This window comes from Lepisosteus platostomus, chromosome 10 (genome assembly GCF_059453375.1).
Source record: "Lepisosteus platostomus isolate fLepPlt1 chromosome 10, fLepPlt1.hap1, whole genome shotgun sequence".
Taxonomy (NCBI): Eukaryota; Metazoa; Chordata; class Actinopteri; order Semionotiformes; family Lepisosteidae; genus Lepisosteus; species Lepisosteus platostomus.
The window spans coordinates 53,556,128-53,572,951 of record NC_142620.1 but is presented as its reverse complement, the minus strand read 5'-3'; the positions used below and the strand labels follow the sequence as shown (position 1 = coordinate 53,572,951).

General features: G+C 44.3%; 1 protein-coding gene and 1 long non-coding RNA gene across 9 annotated transcripts in view; one reads left to right on the top strand and one right to left on the bottom strand.

The window, feature by feature from the left end:
* The window catches only part of fgf13a (fibroblast growth factor 13a), a 126,896-nt gene that overhangs the window by 105,067 nt on the left and 5,005 nt on the right, over nt 1–16,824 (top strand). For all 7 annotated transcript variants that reach the window (XM_088597239.1, XM_088597240.1, XM_088597234.1 and 4 more), the window contains one exon: nt 1,200–1,303. In XM_088597239.1, coding sequence (XP_088453365.1) covers nt 1,200–1,303 — 104 coding nt within the window. The remainder of the gene's footprint in view (nt 1–1,199; nt 1,304–16,824) is intronic.
* On the bottom strand, nt 7,820–16,808 carry LOC148654057 (uncharacterized). 2 transcript variants are annotated; one of them, XR_015924937.1, is made up of 5 exons: nt 16,180–16,808; nt 14,543–14,705; nt 14,025–14,181; nt 13,436–13,830; nt 7,820–12,333 (listed from the first exon to the last, which is right to left on the bottom strand). It is a non-coding gene; the product is annotated as an uncharacterized LOC148654057 (long non-coding RNA). The 2 variants fall into 2 exon arrangements; XR_015924936.1 differs by having other exon boundaries at nt 14,543–16,808.

Genomic DNA, 16,824 nt, shown 5'->3' with positions numbered 1-16,824 from the left:
GGTTCATGCTGTCAGTAAACAGGTTTGCTGTGACAGTCGACTGCCCTATGCAAGAGGTGTGGGAGCATCTTGAAACACAGCTTTTAATCTTGCTTTCAGTGTTGTTTTCTGCCTTTGCATAAACTCTTTAATTTACATACAGAATGAGTTATGTCGATTGCTCTGTGCGCTGATCTTCAAAGGGTTGAAGTGAATCAACCCCTCACAGGCCCCTGTGTTGGACAGACCTCACGGGGTGGAAGAGGAGGAAGAGGGGTCATAAGATGAGGAGGGGTGGGATCAAGAGAGGAGGATGGGGCGGGTCATGGGAGGAGGGGGTAGGGTTAAGAGAGGAGGGGGGGGGGGTCAGGAGAGAAGGGGGTGGGGTCACGAGAGGAGGATGGGGCGGTCCAGGAGAGGAGGGGGTGGGGTCACGAGAGGAGGATGGGGCGGTCCAGGAGAGGAGGGGGCGGGTCATGAAAGGAGGGGGTGGGGTTGAGAGGGGAGGAGGGGGTGGGGTCAGGAGAGGAAACCACAGCAAATGGTTAAAAATCCCACTGCACGGCCCTCATTTCAACTGACATCTTCATACTAGTTGTCAGCGGCTACCAGAATTAACAAAGCAAGCAAAAGCTTCCAATGTAAAACACATTTAGCATTGGGGAAACACACAGCATAGGAAAGTGCTACTTTGTCGTTCTCTAGGATTAAGGCACATTTTGAAATCCAGTGAATCCTTTAAGGTTAGATACTTAAATCTACTGATGTCCAGTTCACTGTGTGTTGGTGTCCTGCATTTTATGGAGTCCGATAAATGTGCAAGTAATCTTTTTAACGTGTTGCCTGTGCTTCTAAATGTCAAAGACCTCAGAACATTCCAGTATCAGCTCCAACAAGCTAATTTATGGTTCCACAGTTCACAGGACTAACACTATAACTCCTTAATGGCTTGTTGACCTTTGTCAAGAGTTCATGATCAAGAAGCACATTAGTGTGCCAGTGAAAGGACCTAGAGGGTTAACTCTGGGTTTCCCAATTCAGTCTCTTCCCCGAGTTTTCATCTAACAAGGTTTGTCCTTAGAAACTATTCTCTTGCTTTCCGGGGTTATTCAGCTAACTGGGGATGAGGGTTTCCGAAATGCATGAGAGATTGTCAATCAAAGTGTTTGGTTGGCTTTCGGCACATCTCAGTGGTTTATTAATCTTGGTGTCTCCTGCAGCCATGTTCAACCTCATCCCTGTGGGGCTCCGTGTGGTTGCTATCCAAGGGGTGCAGACGAAGCTGTACTTGGCCATGAACAGCGAGGGATACCTGTACACGTCGGTAAGTCGAGCGCTTGTCTCCGGGTGCGTCACCGGGGGGTTGTGGTTGGTGGCTGTGGCGCAGAGAGAACATATTGATTTTGATTCTGCGAGAATGAGTCAGGGAGCCTGCCATGTTAGGTTTAATCATGCCTCTCTCTATGTCAACAAGCCCTGTCGCATACACCCCTCCTCCAGAGACCACCATTATCGATCACTCATAAACAGGTTACTGATGTGTGTGATTGAAACAATGCTACAGCCTCATTGGACAGGAGAGTTAAGGAGTGGGCTGAGTGAATGAGACTCCTGTGTTGGGAAGGGTATAACTCCTAGAGAAGGAGATGGAAGTCTACCATTTAGAAAGGAATTGTCCACTGCAAGGAACAGTATGACGTGGCATCTCTAATTGACCTGTGGCCTTGTCTTTCTGGAGGTTGGGAATTGTGACATTTTTCCTTGTCTTCTTAGCTGTAGCTATTTCATTTAGAGTTGGCTTGTTTTTTATCTTATTTTGGTGCTTTTTATTTCACTCTAAATGCCCGTGTACTGATCGGAAGGCTAGGGAGAGGGAGACAGTGGCATTGCTGGTGCTCCTTTGTACTCCACAGGTTCCTTTAATGGAGAGAGCAAGAGAAGCAGTCAAAATCAAAGTTATTTCATCCTACTTGAAACAAACACCTGGGTCCCAAGGCGCTTTTTGAAAGATCACCACTCCATCAAACGCAGTATTATTATTTTGCTTCATGTTTTGAAGTCCTGGGTTATCGAGAGGCACACTTTACCTTGCTGTTCTTGCTTTGGTCTGAGCTGATCTGTCAGGTTAGGATATTTCGGGCAGGTGAGACCGGGGGGTCTTGTGCTGAAACCTTTTGATTATAAAGGCCACTTTAAAACAGACGTGGACTGAGCTCCTGAGAGGCTCAACCAGCGTTGGTGCTGTTTCCAAATATGGGTTGAGCCCCATAATTCAGACATTGCTGCCTGGGATAACTCATTAGCTGTAAGGAACCAAGATTTCCCAAGCAGCATGGCCAGGCTGGAGTGCCAGGCTTAGGCAGGCCTGAGTCCCTGCTCAGTGGCAGCCCCTGTGATGTGGTGGATGCCTCTCTGTTTTAGGAGCTGTCTCTCAGTGAGAGTGACATCACTCCTCCAGCTGATGCTAACTCTCCTGGAAGCACTGTGGGACTTAGCATCAAGTATAGCAGATGGCTGTGACATATCATGTTGCAGAGTGGAGTGTGTAGTAGTCTGAGGCTCATAAAGGCAAATCAGACTTACGCATTCCTGAAGTAGGAAAGGGGACAGTGCCAGTTCCAAAAACTGGAGAATAAAATGACCTCAAATTGTCAGACATCTTATACGCTCTGCAGTGTTCACAGTGAGGCTTTTCTGGTTGAGAGGCAATATATTATTGATTACATTTTAAAAGCTTTCCAAGGGATCAGTTCATTTGTTACAGTGCTCTTCTTACAGCTTAATTTGGACACCCTGAAGACAAACCTAGCCACAATGTGGCTCTTAAGTCTGCAGAATTAGGGTCGTGCTGATCACTGCATTTTCCTTCTAACATGTACCTGAAACCTATGATGTTTTCAGTTTGTTATACGTGCATTAATACTTTCTCTGTGTTAAGGGAATGTTATGCAGAAACAAAAGAAAAGTTACAAATAAGAGGCAGTCATTAAGCCTGTCTATCCTGTTTGGAGTTAAGTACAGTAGCTAATTAATCCAGAGATCTCTTTGAGCCACCTCTGAAAAGAAGTCATGGTATCATCCTCTTCAACATGGCTGTGCAGCTTATTCTACACTCTAACGGCCCTTTGGATAAAGTGCCACCAATTTAAAACACACTTCCGCATACGGCTTTTCCCACTTGTGTCACCTGGTTTGTGTTCCACCATTCATTCTGAAATAATCCACTGGGTTTACTGTCTGTGCCTTGAGGATTCTGAATTCTTGTATCAGGTCCCCTCGTAGTCACTTCTGTTGAAGACTGATAAAGTTTGTTTCCTTTGCATCTGGTAAGTGTAGGGCATTTCCTTAATTCTCAGTGAAGCCCCGATATACTAGGATCCTAGGTTATGCAGATCAGTGCTGTGTAAATACAGTAGCTGCTTTTATTGTTTGAAAACTAAACCCAGGTCAGCAATGCGAATGGGAAAGGTGAGGCTTTTAAATTTTAACACAGCCAGGGTTTCACTCCATTAGACTCCGAATGCGAACCTGTTTTGACATGACATTATTTTACAACAGCAACGCTGACCAGTTCGGGGGGTCAGTATTGCTCCCGTGTGAAACAGCATATGCTGGTGTTGTGATAACCTTGTGGGAGATCTGTGATGAGAGACAGTTGGTCATGCTTGCTCTGAACTCTGCCTAGTTCTCTCTGCGGTGTAGCTGCTTTTTCTGTGAGGCCTGGATGTCTGAGAGCTCTGTTCTCTTGCAGAGATGAATGTTTCCATGGTGACATATGCAGTACTGGGAATCACAAATACAGGGTAAATTTAATACAGTCATGGAGTTATCTGTTCGAAAAAACATTTGAGAATTTTATCCTTATACCAGAGATCACCATATGTCTGAAAAAATGGCTGCCACCAGAGCCCCTATTTGTTCTGTAGATGGGGATTTTATAAGAAAATAAAGCAAAAATTATTTTGACAAAGAGAACAAGGACAGTAACTGCTCAGACATCCTGGTATGCTGTTCATTTTTAAGAGATAATTATCCACTTTTGACTTAAAGGCAGGTTATGACACAAACACACCTATAGCTTAATTCTGCACATAAACCGAGGCAGACATTGTGATTCTGTATCCTCTTTGGCGGTTTTGTGAGATAAAACTCAGTCCTGTTGATGTATGTCTCTGGCAGCCTTCTCCACGTCTGTGATGAAATGTGTGAAGTTATGAATTATTCAGGATTGTGCCGATAAATGTTCCTGTTCTAGAGAGACACCCACATCTTGCATGATTCCTCGCATTTCCAGATAAAATAACAGGTGCCCTTCTTCAGTCTAGTATTCTTTAATGCACATCTCTCACAACCTGACAGACACTCTTATTTTTAGGGGAATAATACCAGATAATGGCGGGGTGGGGGCGGTCGTTTCTGGGAAGTGTGTTGATTTATTTTCCTTGATCAGAAGTCCAGAGAGTAGTGATGATCGTGCAACCATGAGCACTTGGATACACACTGAATTCAGTAGCGTCAAAGCAACCCACCTCTCTCGGTAACTTCAGAAGAATTACTTTCTCACTTCAGTGAATTACAAGCTTAGTTTTGCATCTGAAAAACACATATACTGTAGTTAAGTATAGCGAATAAAGCTCTCATCTTCCAGCAGTAGTAGTGCTAAATATGGGGGTATTCTGTGCATGAGAAGTATGTTTATTAGAGGTAAATTTGAAAATTATAGATATAACAGTAAAACAATGCTGCAGCAGTTTTTATATTGTTGTTGTGCAAATGGAATATTTGTACTTGTTTCACTGAGCATTGTCACGCAAATAGTGAATTGATTTCCAGGCCAGCAGACCCGTTGAGCAGGGAGCCAGAGCCATGTTCTCAATGTTACACAGACAGGGTCGTCTTAGAAAGACATTGTGGCCACCCTAGAGAACCCACACCTGCTTTCTTCTAATACAGGCACATGGAAGTTCCGAAATGAGGTCAAATACGTGCCTATGGCAGTTTAATAAGTAAATGTTTATAAATATGAACATCAATGATTACATATATACGTGGACTTCACCTCCAGTCCTTTGAGATGGTTGCTTTTACAGAAGCTATAGTAGCAGTAGGACAGTAAATTGTACATAAGATTCGGTTCATTCAGAGATGGGACTGTCTGCATTCAGCACAGGGCTCCAGAACTCGACAAATTGTTCTCTCATGTCATTAAAACCTTTAACCTTTTTCAAATGTCATTTTCGTCGGCTATATTTAAGATGCAACAAAATACATGAATGTTAAAAGAATGAGATTGTAACAAAGGAGGTTTCTCTATAATATCCTGCAGAGCAGAAATGTGAAGTAAACGTAATGTGCAAAGCAAAAGTGGTTTGCTAGAAACGCTTCTTTTTTTAGCCTTATTTAATGACTTAAATAGTCACGAGTACAAAGCACTACACATAGAAGTACAATTCAGTTCTCAAATGTTAGCTGCCATGAATGTTCTGTTTTTAGCAGTAAATGGTAATAGAAGTAATGGCGATATCACTCTGCTTGCTCTGCTAGGTAAACTGTTCAGTATGCAAATGTCTGTACTAAATCAGAACAGAGATGTAAGATTCCTTCAAGTGCATTTCTGTTTCAGGGCTCTGACAAGGCTGTTGTGAGACTTGATGGAGACCATGGGCCTTGAACATTTATATGTGTAGACCTGCAAAAGAACCACACTCATTACAGGCCGTGACGCAAAAGAAACCGAATTCCTTATAGTGTTTCCGTCTTCCCAAACTCCGTTTTTCCTCTCTGTGAAGATTAGGATAAAAAGTAAATGGCAGGTACGGAGATAAGCACAGAAGCTATTACTTTTTAAAGATTTTATTAGCATTGCTCATTCTTAATCTTAACGTTGCTAACAATTACCTAAGATCTCTAGCTATATGTCATACTGTACAGTATGTCTCTGTACAGACTACAGTATATACAATATATCTATACCTGTGCCCAAATCTACACCATCAATGTCCTTTGGCCCTTTCCATTTACCCTACACATAAACAAGCTGTGAAAAGTTCAGCAGCTGGTGCATGTCCATTCGTTAGTCAATCAGTCTCTCTGTATGGTGTTGCTGAGTTTGAGTCCATTTTAGTTGCTCTGACCCTCACATTAGGTAGAATCTCCAGTGACTGCTGGAGACAGAGACACCCAGAAGACAAGACCATATAAAGGTCTGTACTCCATCTATCCTGGAGGACACAATCTTAAATTATTCTGCAGAGAAAGTTTGATTTACTTGGGCATTTCTATCTTCTATTGAACATATTACATGTACTGGATAGTACTGTATAAGAGCAGAACGTAGCTAAAGTAATGAAATGTAGTGTCTGACTTAATTATATAATCAGCATAATTCTGAATGTAACTGGTACTTAAATTTAAGATTAATTATTGCTTGCATTCAGTTCTCTCTGGTAGTGTCTTTAGCTGCAGCTGTACAGCTCTGTGAATTCTGAGTCACTGCCGGCTGATGAACTGGGCTGGGCGGAGTGCAGATTTAGCTGTCACTAGTCAGCAGCGTCTGGAAACTCCTAATCCAGCATGTGGATGTTTCTGGGTCGGTCCGGCAGTCAGGAGCCTGCGGAGAGGAATGGCGGGCGCAGCGTCTCTCGGAGCCCAGACTGGTGTGTCTGGTCACATTGCTGGCGTTCCCACAGTTCTCTTGGGATCATAGTCATGTGCAACAGCGTTCGGCAGTTTGTGTACCCCAGAGTTACATGAAAAATACAAACGCTGTACTTTTTGATGACATCCGTCAACATCCCAAGCACACCCTTAGTGTGTTACTGTCTCCCGACACGTTTTCTGTATTATGGCATTCAGGTGCCAACACAGCACTGAATTCCTCCAGCTGTTCTCAGGGTGGCACTGCTTCCATTTTTCTTAACTCAGACCAATTTTTGAACCTCTCTGATGGGAAATCCTGACCTGCGCCTCTCCCAGGCGCGTTACAGTGTTCATGTGCTGGGAAATGAGTTCTCTCCGATCACACATTCTCGTGTCGCTGCGAGTGGGAGAGTGTTACATTTCTCAGTTACATTTTTTCCTTTTCGTGCACGAGACCTCCACTCTGCCTTTTCATGTAAGTGTAGGACTCTTTTTGCCAGTTTTAGCATTGCCCCTTTGCGGCACTGTTGCAGCAGGGCTGTGGCGTGGGTGTGCAGCTTCAGAGGCATGCTGCGAGAGGTGCTTCAGAGCACCAGGCTGACTTCTTCTTTTGAATAAATCAGTGCTCACAGCTCAGCAGTACTTGGCTGAGGTGGATCTTTTTCATATTTATTGTGAAAGGAAGAGTGCGCACAATTTGCAGGCATGACAGGAAACGGGGATGTAGCAAGACGAAGAATGGGAAAGTGTTTCAGGGAAGAAGGGCTGTTGCAGACACACACACACACACCCACACACAACGAGGCGCTGTGGCTGTGGAGGTGCAGTGAAGGCCGGCCCTGGCGCTCGGGGGCAGTGTGTGGAAAGTGTGCTGGGATCTATGGCTGTGACAGCGCTGTGTGTAGTAGCACTACTCCCACGCACTGCCTGCCTCGCCGAGCTGCACATCAAAGGTTTTGAAAGCGCTCCCAGAGGCAGGGCCCGCATACAGATCACTCCAGCCCCGCAACACCAGCACTCCTGCAGTAAGTGGGGCAGGGCTGGAAAACAAATTCAGTTTCAACCGCGTGGTTTAAGGAAGAGCAGAGGACTCTAGATGTCCAGTTAAGAATGAGCTGGTTACAGTTTGCAATTCCTCCCAGCCAAGCAGCACAATGTCAGCTGCACACTGTGCATATTGAGTTTACAAGACAGCAAGTACGTTCATTGCTCGTTTAATGTTTAATGAAACAAAGATCTCATATGTGCAAATTCTGCGGAACATCAGAAAGGAAGTATGTGTGTTGAATGTTTTTTCCCTAGCAGAAGTAGCTTACAATTCAAATAATTTCACACAAATTTCACACTTCAATCAGCATTATGGCAGTTCACTTTGTGATGTGTCAATGTGACTTTGACTCTGCCAGTTTTGGTGTGCAATGGTTCAGCACCATCTGGACAAACCCCCTGGGCTTAAATCTGTGTCATGAGCAAAAAAAAAAAAAAAAGTCAAATAAAAAATAAAACCTAGAAAAAGCGACTCAGGAGGGAAAGAGGGGTTTTCATCCCTACACTCTGTCACATCCTAACTGTATAATTTCAGCCTCATGAGTCAAGGAAAAGAAATTCCAGTCCCGTTATCAAAAGGCCAGAAAAGAGAGAGAAACATACCAGTGCTATAAATGAAAGTTCCTTCTAAGTGTTTGAAATCGCTGATGGTGCCTCGTCCCTCCTGTAAACATAGCAGACAACTTACTGTCTTCAGAAGAGGAGTCTGGTGCAGGTGTGTCTGTGTGGCAGTACAGTGCCTGGCACAGACTGGCACTACAGTGGCAAGCTAGGACAGCTGCTGGGCCCCTCTCATACAGCAGACCTCCGGCAGATGACTGCTGAGCACAATAACTGTCCGTTGGGAGCTGGCGGCAGATACTTGCCATTTTTCATTTGAGCTTCATTGCCATCCCTTTTTGCTTCTGCCAGGGCATGTACCTTTCACTGTAGCATGAATTTATAACCCATTGAGGGCCTCCTGTCCTGTAGACATTTGTCTTCATTCCAGCAGCTCATTTCTTTTCTGGAACTCCTTCTGATCACTCAGAAGGCCTGTAGAGGTGACTTTCCACATAGCCTTGAAGTGCATCAATAAATCCCCCCATACCAAATCATTAACACAGCTGTTTAAAAAGGGCTGAGTACAAGGGGCTGTCCGGCCCCAATGATAAACCTGTCAAAAAGTTTCACTCGGGCCACGTACTGTATATTGTAAGTTGATGTCTAGCGGAGAGTGCTGCACACAGCTAGTGTTTTCTGTGAGGTCAGGCGGGCTGTGCTTCCCAAAGGCTAGTTCCTCGTCCCTGGGAGCTCTGGGAGGTCTGAATCCAGACTGCGATCGCATGAGTTCACAGTAAATTAGAACACCACTCATTATGAATGAGCTCTGTAGGTCCCCCATCGCCACTGGAACTCAGATGTTTTTCTTGTTTATCTTTTCGTTATCCCAGTCTTGTTTCCTGCGGCTCCCCTGCGGATGCTGTGTTTTTTTGTGAAGGCGGCGAGGGGGTTGGGGGTGGGCGTTCTGCCGAGGACGCGCTGCTCAGGCCTGGCTCTGTGATAATGGGCTGTGTGAATTCAATTTGCCCGGGCCTGTGGAGACTGCCGCCTGGAAGCACGCCCCAGAGCGTCTGTGCCTGCGACAGGGAGAGGGATGTCTCGGCCTGCGGGATTATTCAGCTCCTTTGCATCGTGCTTCTCCGACTGTAAATCTCTTTATGCTGTTTTCCAAGTCATTAAACACTGAAAGCATTTCACTCTGAGTCAAGCACAAGCAACCAAATTTTAAATAGCCAGAAAATGCGCTGTTTTAAATTACAATGGCACCAGCGTAGCTACACTGTTGTTTAACTTATACGCTATCCTCAATGTCCTCTTCAGCTGCACTTGCTGCATTGCAGCTTCAGTAATCATAACATAAGCACTTAAATTTTATTGCATAACACCGTGCAATCAGAATACCAGCCTTTTCTTCTATGTATGCATGGTAACCATTTAATGCTTCTCAGTTAAAATTCAAATCCAGGACTATGAAGACAAAAGGCATGTAAACTGGCCCAGTAAGACAGTCTGCCTGTCTTATTCTCCTCTTCATCTGTTACTGCTCTTTTAACATAGAAGAATTCCTGACATACTGTACGTCCAGGACGGCTCTGTGCAACACTGCACTCTACAGTGCTTCTGGATAAGCATTCCTTGATTTGGATGTGTTGTTTGTCCATATTATCCACCTGAAAAATAGGAAAATGTTCTATAGTTACTGTAAATGCCCACTGTAACTTCCCACCCCCCCAGCCTTCCCCATTGTTAAGTACAATGAGAAGACGAAAGCTTAAGGCTGGCAGGTGCCAGATCCTGGTGGCTTGGAGCCTTGCTCTGCTGAGCACTAAGCTTTGTTCTGCTGCCAAAGGGCTAATTTATTAAACATTATTGAAAGGCCAAAAAGTTTTCACCAGGGGCTCAGTGGAATGTGCCTTAGATCATGTTGACAGGTGACTGCCTTCCTGACAATTTGCAAGACGTAAGGACTATAGAGCATTCTCCTCCTGGCCAAGCATCCCCAGTCCCCATCAGGACATGGCACGAAGCCGTGTGTCGGCCCTGCCATCTTCTCTGGGTCTTCTTCTGTGACTCCCAGCAGAGGTGCTGAAATGTCACCGGCACAGAGCTGTGCTGAGAGACGGGGGGAGGAGGAGGTGCGAAGCGGCGAGCTCATTGGTATTCACAGGCAGTAAGCCGTAGTCATGCAGGTTCAGTCAGCTCCTGTTCAGGGAGATGCTAGTGGCTGACTGGTACCTCTCCTCAGGGACGGGCAGGGGCAGTCGGGAGGCAACTGGGGCGTAAAGCAGCCTCTAGTCCCAAGCCTGCATCAGGGCTTGGCGCCTCCTTTGAGACAGGCTGTGGTCTGCAGGCCCTGGAGCAGGGGCTTGATGAAGAGCGCTGTCACTGCTCATCTGAAGCATCGCACGAGTTCCTTCCCAAAACTCACCCGCCATGGCACAGGAATGCCCTGTGTGTGTGTGTGTGTGTGTGTGTGTGTGTGTGTGTGTGTGTGTGTGTGTGTGTGTGTGTGTGTGTGTGTGTGTGTGTGTGTGAGGGATCCCAAGACTGAAAGGAAACAAAATATTGGCATAGCCAGCCAGGTCTCCCTCCCTGAGTTGCGCCTTAGTGCAGCACGCTGTGTAGATTAATAGACAGTCTAATCGCCATCTTTTTCTATCTGGAGAAAGACGACGGGGGGCCGAGGTCCATTAACAAAACTAATGAGCAGCAAAAATACGACGGCAGGCAAGTGTGCTCGTGTCAGGATTCCTCAAACAAATGGAGAGCAGAGCTCTCCCCGCAGAGCTGGGCTGTGTCCGCCTTCTGGCTCTGTGTGAGGGGTTTCCCTGTAGCTATTCCACGGCCCTTCAGACTCAGGCAGCAGTTGAAAATCTGTTCAATGCTTTTTTTTCCCCCATACATTTTGTGCCAGAGCTGCCTGTGTTAATCTTGTCGTTCCCAGGTATTCTCTTGTCTTGCAAAGTGGCACTAATGCAGTACAAGCCTGCACAGTGTCTTGTTCATTCTCTTCTTGTTTCAGTGTGTCTCTGTCTGAAGCCCATTTGATGTGTTGCGGTTCACCCTATTCTTTGATGTGGAACAAAGGCAAAGCACAAAATTGAAAACAACAACAACGTAACTTTGTGACCGTGAATGCCAATATTTGCAAATCCAAATATTAAGGCAACTGTGCTCTGCAAGGCTCTCTGTGTAAAAATGCAAGGTTTTGCTTTGGGATGCTAAGTGGAGGCGTGTGAGGATGCACCCCTGGGAAGGTAATGACAGTCCTGATTCAGCTAGAACACTTTCACACTGTAGGGCTGCCTGCTGCTTACTGTGCTGACAAAGTATCAGCACTGTCCAACAGAAACATTCAGTCATTGATCATGTTTAAGGAAAAAGTTGCTATATTTCACTTTTATAATATGAAAATTGCAAATGCGTAGTGTAAAGTACATACTGTCCAGTGATGTCGCATTTAAAAAAAAAAAAGATTTTCTTTCACCGTTTTTCCAAGTGCAAATACAGTAAGTGAAATTCAATGGGATTATTTAAAAGTATCCTAAAGTGCCTGAAGATCAGTGGAAAGGAGTACGGTACATCTCCACTAATTTACATACATGTCTTACACTTTCAGATAATAATGTAATACCAAGAGCAATTAAGGAAATCTAGTCTTTCATTGCATTACAGGGTAATTTTTTCAGCTTTTCTCTTTTCAACTCTGTCATACACCCCCCACATCTGTCTAATCCTCCAGATGAAGGTAGAGCTAGTTAACAGATAGAACAGCACAGAATTCACTGCGTCCTCTGCACAATGACAATGACAATTACAGCTCAGCTCAGTACAATCATAAAGGAAAAAGAACAAGTAGGAGCCTAGTCTAAAGAAATTAAAACTGAAGCTAGTGCAGATTTCACAGACTTAAGCAGCTATTCCAGGAACTCAATACCTGTATTCAGGTTGTTCAGGCTGTGACAGAACACTGAAAAGTTGACAGCTTGATTTAGAGTTCACATGTGACTTTGGAATTCTGGGATACCGTACAACAGTCAGGGGTGCCCCATGGTACCTCGTCTTCCGGTCATCGGAGGTGCTCATTTTTCCTGCCTGTGGTCCAGGAGCTCCTCTCCTTACTGCCTGTGGGATTGAAGTATACAGCATGTAGCCTCTTCCCAAGGGGACGGGCTCATGGTCTTGGTCAATAAACATGAAGAAAACAAGGCAGAAGAAAGAATTGAAGGCCTCACATTTATCCTGAGCAAAGAGGGACTGATCTAGCATAACGGCAGATCAGTGTACTATATAACTTTCCCACAGAGTTCGTTAATGCAATGCAGAGATTAATATACATCAGCCAACCTAACTGACCAGAACTCAAGAGTTGCTTTGAGCTGGGATGTTTGGAAGATAGTAATAAACTGCTTAATTTCCACTCTTCTCACTAAGCACTGTTCCTCCTGAGGAGGAGTAATGAATAGGCTATTATCAGTGGCAGTTTAAGGCGTTTGTAAAATACTGTAACAAAGTCTAACACAAAAGCTTAGTCAGAAGACTGTCATTAATGGCATTTTAAGCAAATGCAAACTTTTGTCTACATAATCCTTTTGTGTTCTCAAGCACATATCATGGTGCTTTTAATAATTGTTTACACTGCTTATGTCTTTCATGTTCTTTGCAAAATCTTTATTGAGGAATTGTGCTCTTTTGAGAAGAGTGGCCCAGTTAGGTACAGTATTTGTGCATGAAGCAATATTAATATCAATATTAAGCACTCCTGTTTGAGATAAGCACTGGCAGCTTGGCAGTGCATCCCTATGAAATCCTGTCTCAAAACAGGGTGGTGGATGGTTGCAGAACTTGATCACTGGACCAGCAAAATTAAAGTATTTAAATATTAAGTAAAGATGGAAAAACAATGTTTCACGTGTAGTGTTGTATGTGCTGGTTTTTTTTAACCAAATCAAATGAACGTATTGACAAGTTAGATCTGTGATGCTGATAATGGAAACAGTTGCATCTGAAATGTATTGTTTGCTGTAGATACCTGTTGTCCATTTGAACACAGTGGGTATGCTCACAGTGGGTAAATACTGTTTTAAGGTTCAGGCTAAAAAATTAAAGCTGTAACGTTCATGTAGTGGCCCAGTGTAAACGCAGGGCACCCTTTCCCGTTGGCAATGCATCAGTGTGTCCTGTTTGTGTGAAGTTCATGGGGGGATTTCAGCAAAGGTGCACTTACTGTAGCTGGCTTTGTGGCTCTTGTTGTGTACCTCCCCGTCTGTGCACTGGTCCTTAAAGAGATGTAACAAAGCCATGAGGCAAGGCTGCAGCTGGGCCTGTGTTGTGTAACCCTGCTGGATATGCTCCTGCGTGCTTGCTGTCTGCAGCTGGAGGGTGTGCGTGTCTGAGAAGAGGGGGAACACGAGAACTGTGTGTCTGAGAGGGCGTTGGCTGCTCTGTATCCTGAGGCAGGTCGGATTTCAGCCTCTTCATCACAAGCTCCCTGCTGACCGCTGTACTCCTCCTCCTTGCAGTGCGTTGAGGGTGAGCGGCGCTCTCCACATTGCTGTCTGTCCCGCAGAAGCAGTGACAAGCACGACGTCTACATCATCATCATCTGCTCAGCGGATGCCCCTGTTCCAAAAAAGAGTGCTTAAAAAAAGAGTGCTTAATGTGAATCCAAATAAGATATTGGGAAAAAGGAACAAAACAAAAGACAAGACAGTGAAGGAGGCACATGGCAGGAGTGCGGAGCCTGTACAGGGCAGGGGGAGATCTGTGGCCTTGGAGTGGTGAAGGAAGTGATGTAGGAAGGAATCGCTGATTACCGTACAGTAGGAATCTCTTGAAGGATGCCTTTAGTGTTTCCTTGAAGTCAGTGTGAGTCACTGTGAGCTTTTCCGACCTGAGCTCTCCACAGAACGCGTGTTTCCTTGGGAGGTGCTCCTCAGATATCCCCGTCACGTCAGCGTCTCACTTGGAAACCTTTGAAAGAAGAGCAGCGTTTCGTGTCCACCCTGTGTGACGAGCACTTTCATTCCCTTCCCCAGCGCTCTGTATCAGAGTGTGCTCCACCCCAGAAACCATCGAAATATTCTTCTTGCTTATTATTTTGGAGGCTACAGAGTTAACGTCTCGCAGGAGTCGAAGAAGCTGCCAGTGCTATTTTTTGACCAGCTGTTCCTGTGGGTTGTCTCACCCAGTCACCCTTTACAGCACTATTAGTGAAAGCCTTCGTATTGCATCATTACCGCAAATTAATAGAAGCTCTCTGGAAAGGAAATGAGTATGATCTTAAATAGTCTCATGTACTGTATCTGTTCTGATTATATTTAAAACCACTTACATTGTCATTATGTTTTTTGCTATGGACTGGTTCTTCTTTTCCAGCTGAAGCAGAAAAACGTATGTCAACCACAGCACCTTGCAAAAGAGCTCATCTCGAACAAAAAAATGCTTCGTGCTCATTTAAATCTCGTAATTTTTTTTTGTGTGCAATTCAAGCTCTCCTGAAAGAAATACATTATTAAATTGGTTTAATCAACCTGACCTTCACCTATAGATTTAACATTGATGGTAGAAGTTATAAAAGCTGTGTCAAACCATTTCATAATCATTAGAACAGCAAAGAGATTACAGTTGTCTGTGAAGATTTGTATTTATTATGGACAGAAGTAATATTGCTTCACTGCACTCTTTCTGCCTCAGTGCTTTTCAGCTGTTTTCACCTGCCATACACTCACAATCTCAGAGCTGCTCAAGGCGTTGTTTCTGTGATTGGATACATTATTGAGCCAGGAGCCAGGCAGAAGTTAATGCTGTCATTACTGTGTGAGGACAGAGAAGGGTTTAAGCATGTGAAGATGGCTGTGATCATGCTGCTGGTTTAAAATGGTGTCCCCAGATGTGTACCCATATGTACATATAAAGACTAAGAAAGGCTACAAATGTGATTAATTTGACCCACCTAACTTTGATGACTTTCTAAGCAGCATTGTGATCGAAGAATGCCAGTCAACTTGAAAGTTTCCAGGAAATTTCTTGCGACAATGGGGGAGGGCTGTTTGTTCCAGACACCTGCTACCTCTTGGTCAGGATGGGTCAGTTTAATCCAATTTGGATTTTGAAAACTATACCCGAGTGTCAAATTTATAAAAAGTGATCTTACTAAAGTCCCCTTTAAAGAGTGGATGATTTGAGAGAATAACATAACTGGATATACATTAGACATTTGCTGTGCAAATGTCATTATAAATTTGAATGTCCCTGCTGTGCCTTGGATAGGGACTGACTTCCTTCCAGTTATTGAATACACTTTGTTGTATAACCAGTTAAAAAGAAAAATGAACCCCTGATGTGAATTTATTGTTCCTTCCCTTGCAAATAATGAGTCCGAAAGCTTCAAACAGAACAAACAGAAGTTAATTAGCACTCTAGACAATGGGAGAACAGGCAGAAAACTATACAGATGCTTCTATTGTTTCACTTGATTTTCCCAAAGCACATTGTTACCCTACAGCTGCAGTCCTAATAAATCAATATATGTGGAACAGTGGAAAAAGTTCCCAAGATTCAGCTGAAGGAGGAAAAACAAGCATAGCAGAACATGTCATGTGGTACAAACCCTCTCAATCCAACAGCGTCAAATTCCTTCTCTTGATTGTCTATTGTCAGTGAAATGAATAACTGCTGGCAAAAAGCATGCCTAAAAGACCCCTTTAAGATCTCGCCTGGAAACAGAAACCACTGTATGTCAGCAGGTAGGTAGGTAATGTCCCCTTTTCAATCCGTAAAGGCCCATGGGGGAATGGGGGGGCAAAGGCCACCATTTTTCTCAACCATCCGACACTGGAGGTGGAGGCGATGCGGCCAGCATCACACTCTGGCTGGCCTATTACCCCCAGGACTCATTTGGAAAGCAGGCTGAGTGGACCTGGGAGCCGTCTGGAAGGAATCAGAGCAAGCTCCATCGCTTGACCCTACCTGGGACTGAGCCTAGGACCTTCCGGTCAGGAGCTAGATGCCCTTGCCGTCTGAGCTCCCACGGCTCCCACTGTACGTGAGTGTACAAGGCAAACAAGCTGAGCTCTTAAAAGAGGCTTCAGGAGGGGCTGACTACAACCAGCTGTTAGAACAGAACTCACAAGCCAATCTGGGGCACCTGAAAGACAAAAGGCTACCAAAGTTTTAAAATGAAGAGGTGAAAGGAAAAGCAGACTTTTTACTAGTTTGCTTATAAATGTATCTAAAAGACTTTCGACATTTAACACCCCTGAGAATTTCAAAGTTTAATCTGAGTGAAATACACACCTTGGACTCTATAGGAATTTAAATGTTTTGAATATGTGTCAATTCAAATATCTGACTGCATTTCTTTAAACACTTAAAATTTGATAAAAGTGTATATTTAATACTTCAGTCTTCAACATGATATTTTCAAATCCTGTCATTTTGTGTTCTGTAGATCAGACTGGTCTCGTGTTTCTGTATATGTATATACTGCATGTGCTTGATGCTGCATGTTATGAGCACATCATGTAAAGGGAACCTGCTTTCAGTTCGTTTTTCTACACAGAGACCTGTGGAGTTGACCCTACTCCACTGCTGTGAATTGCAATATCATTATAT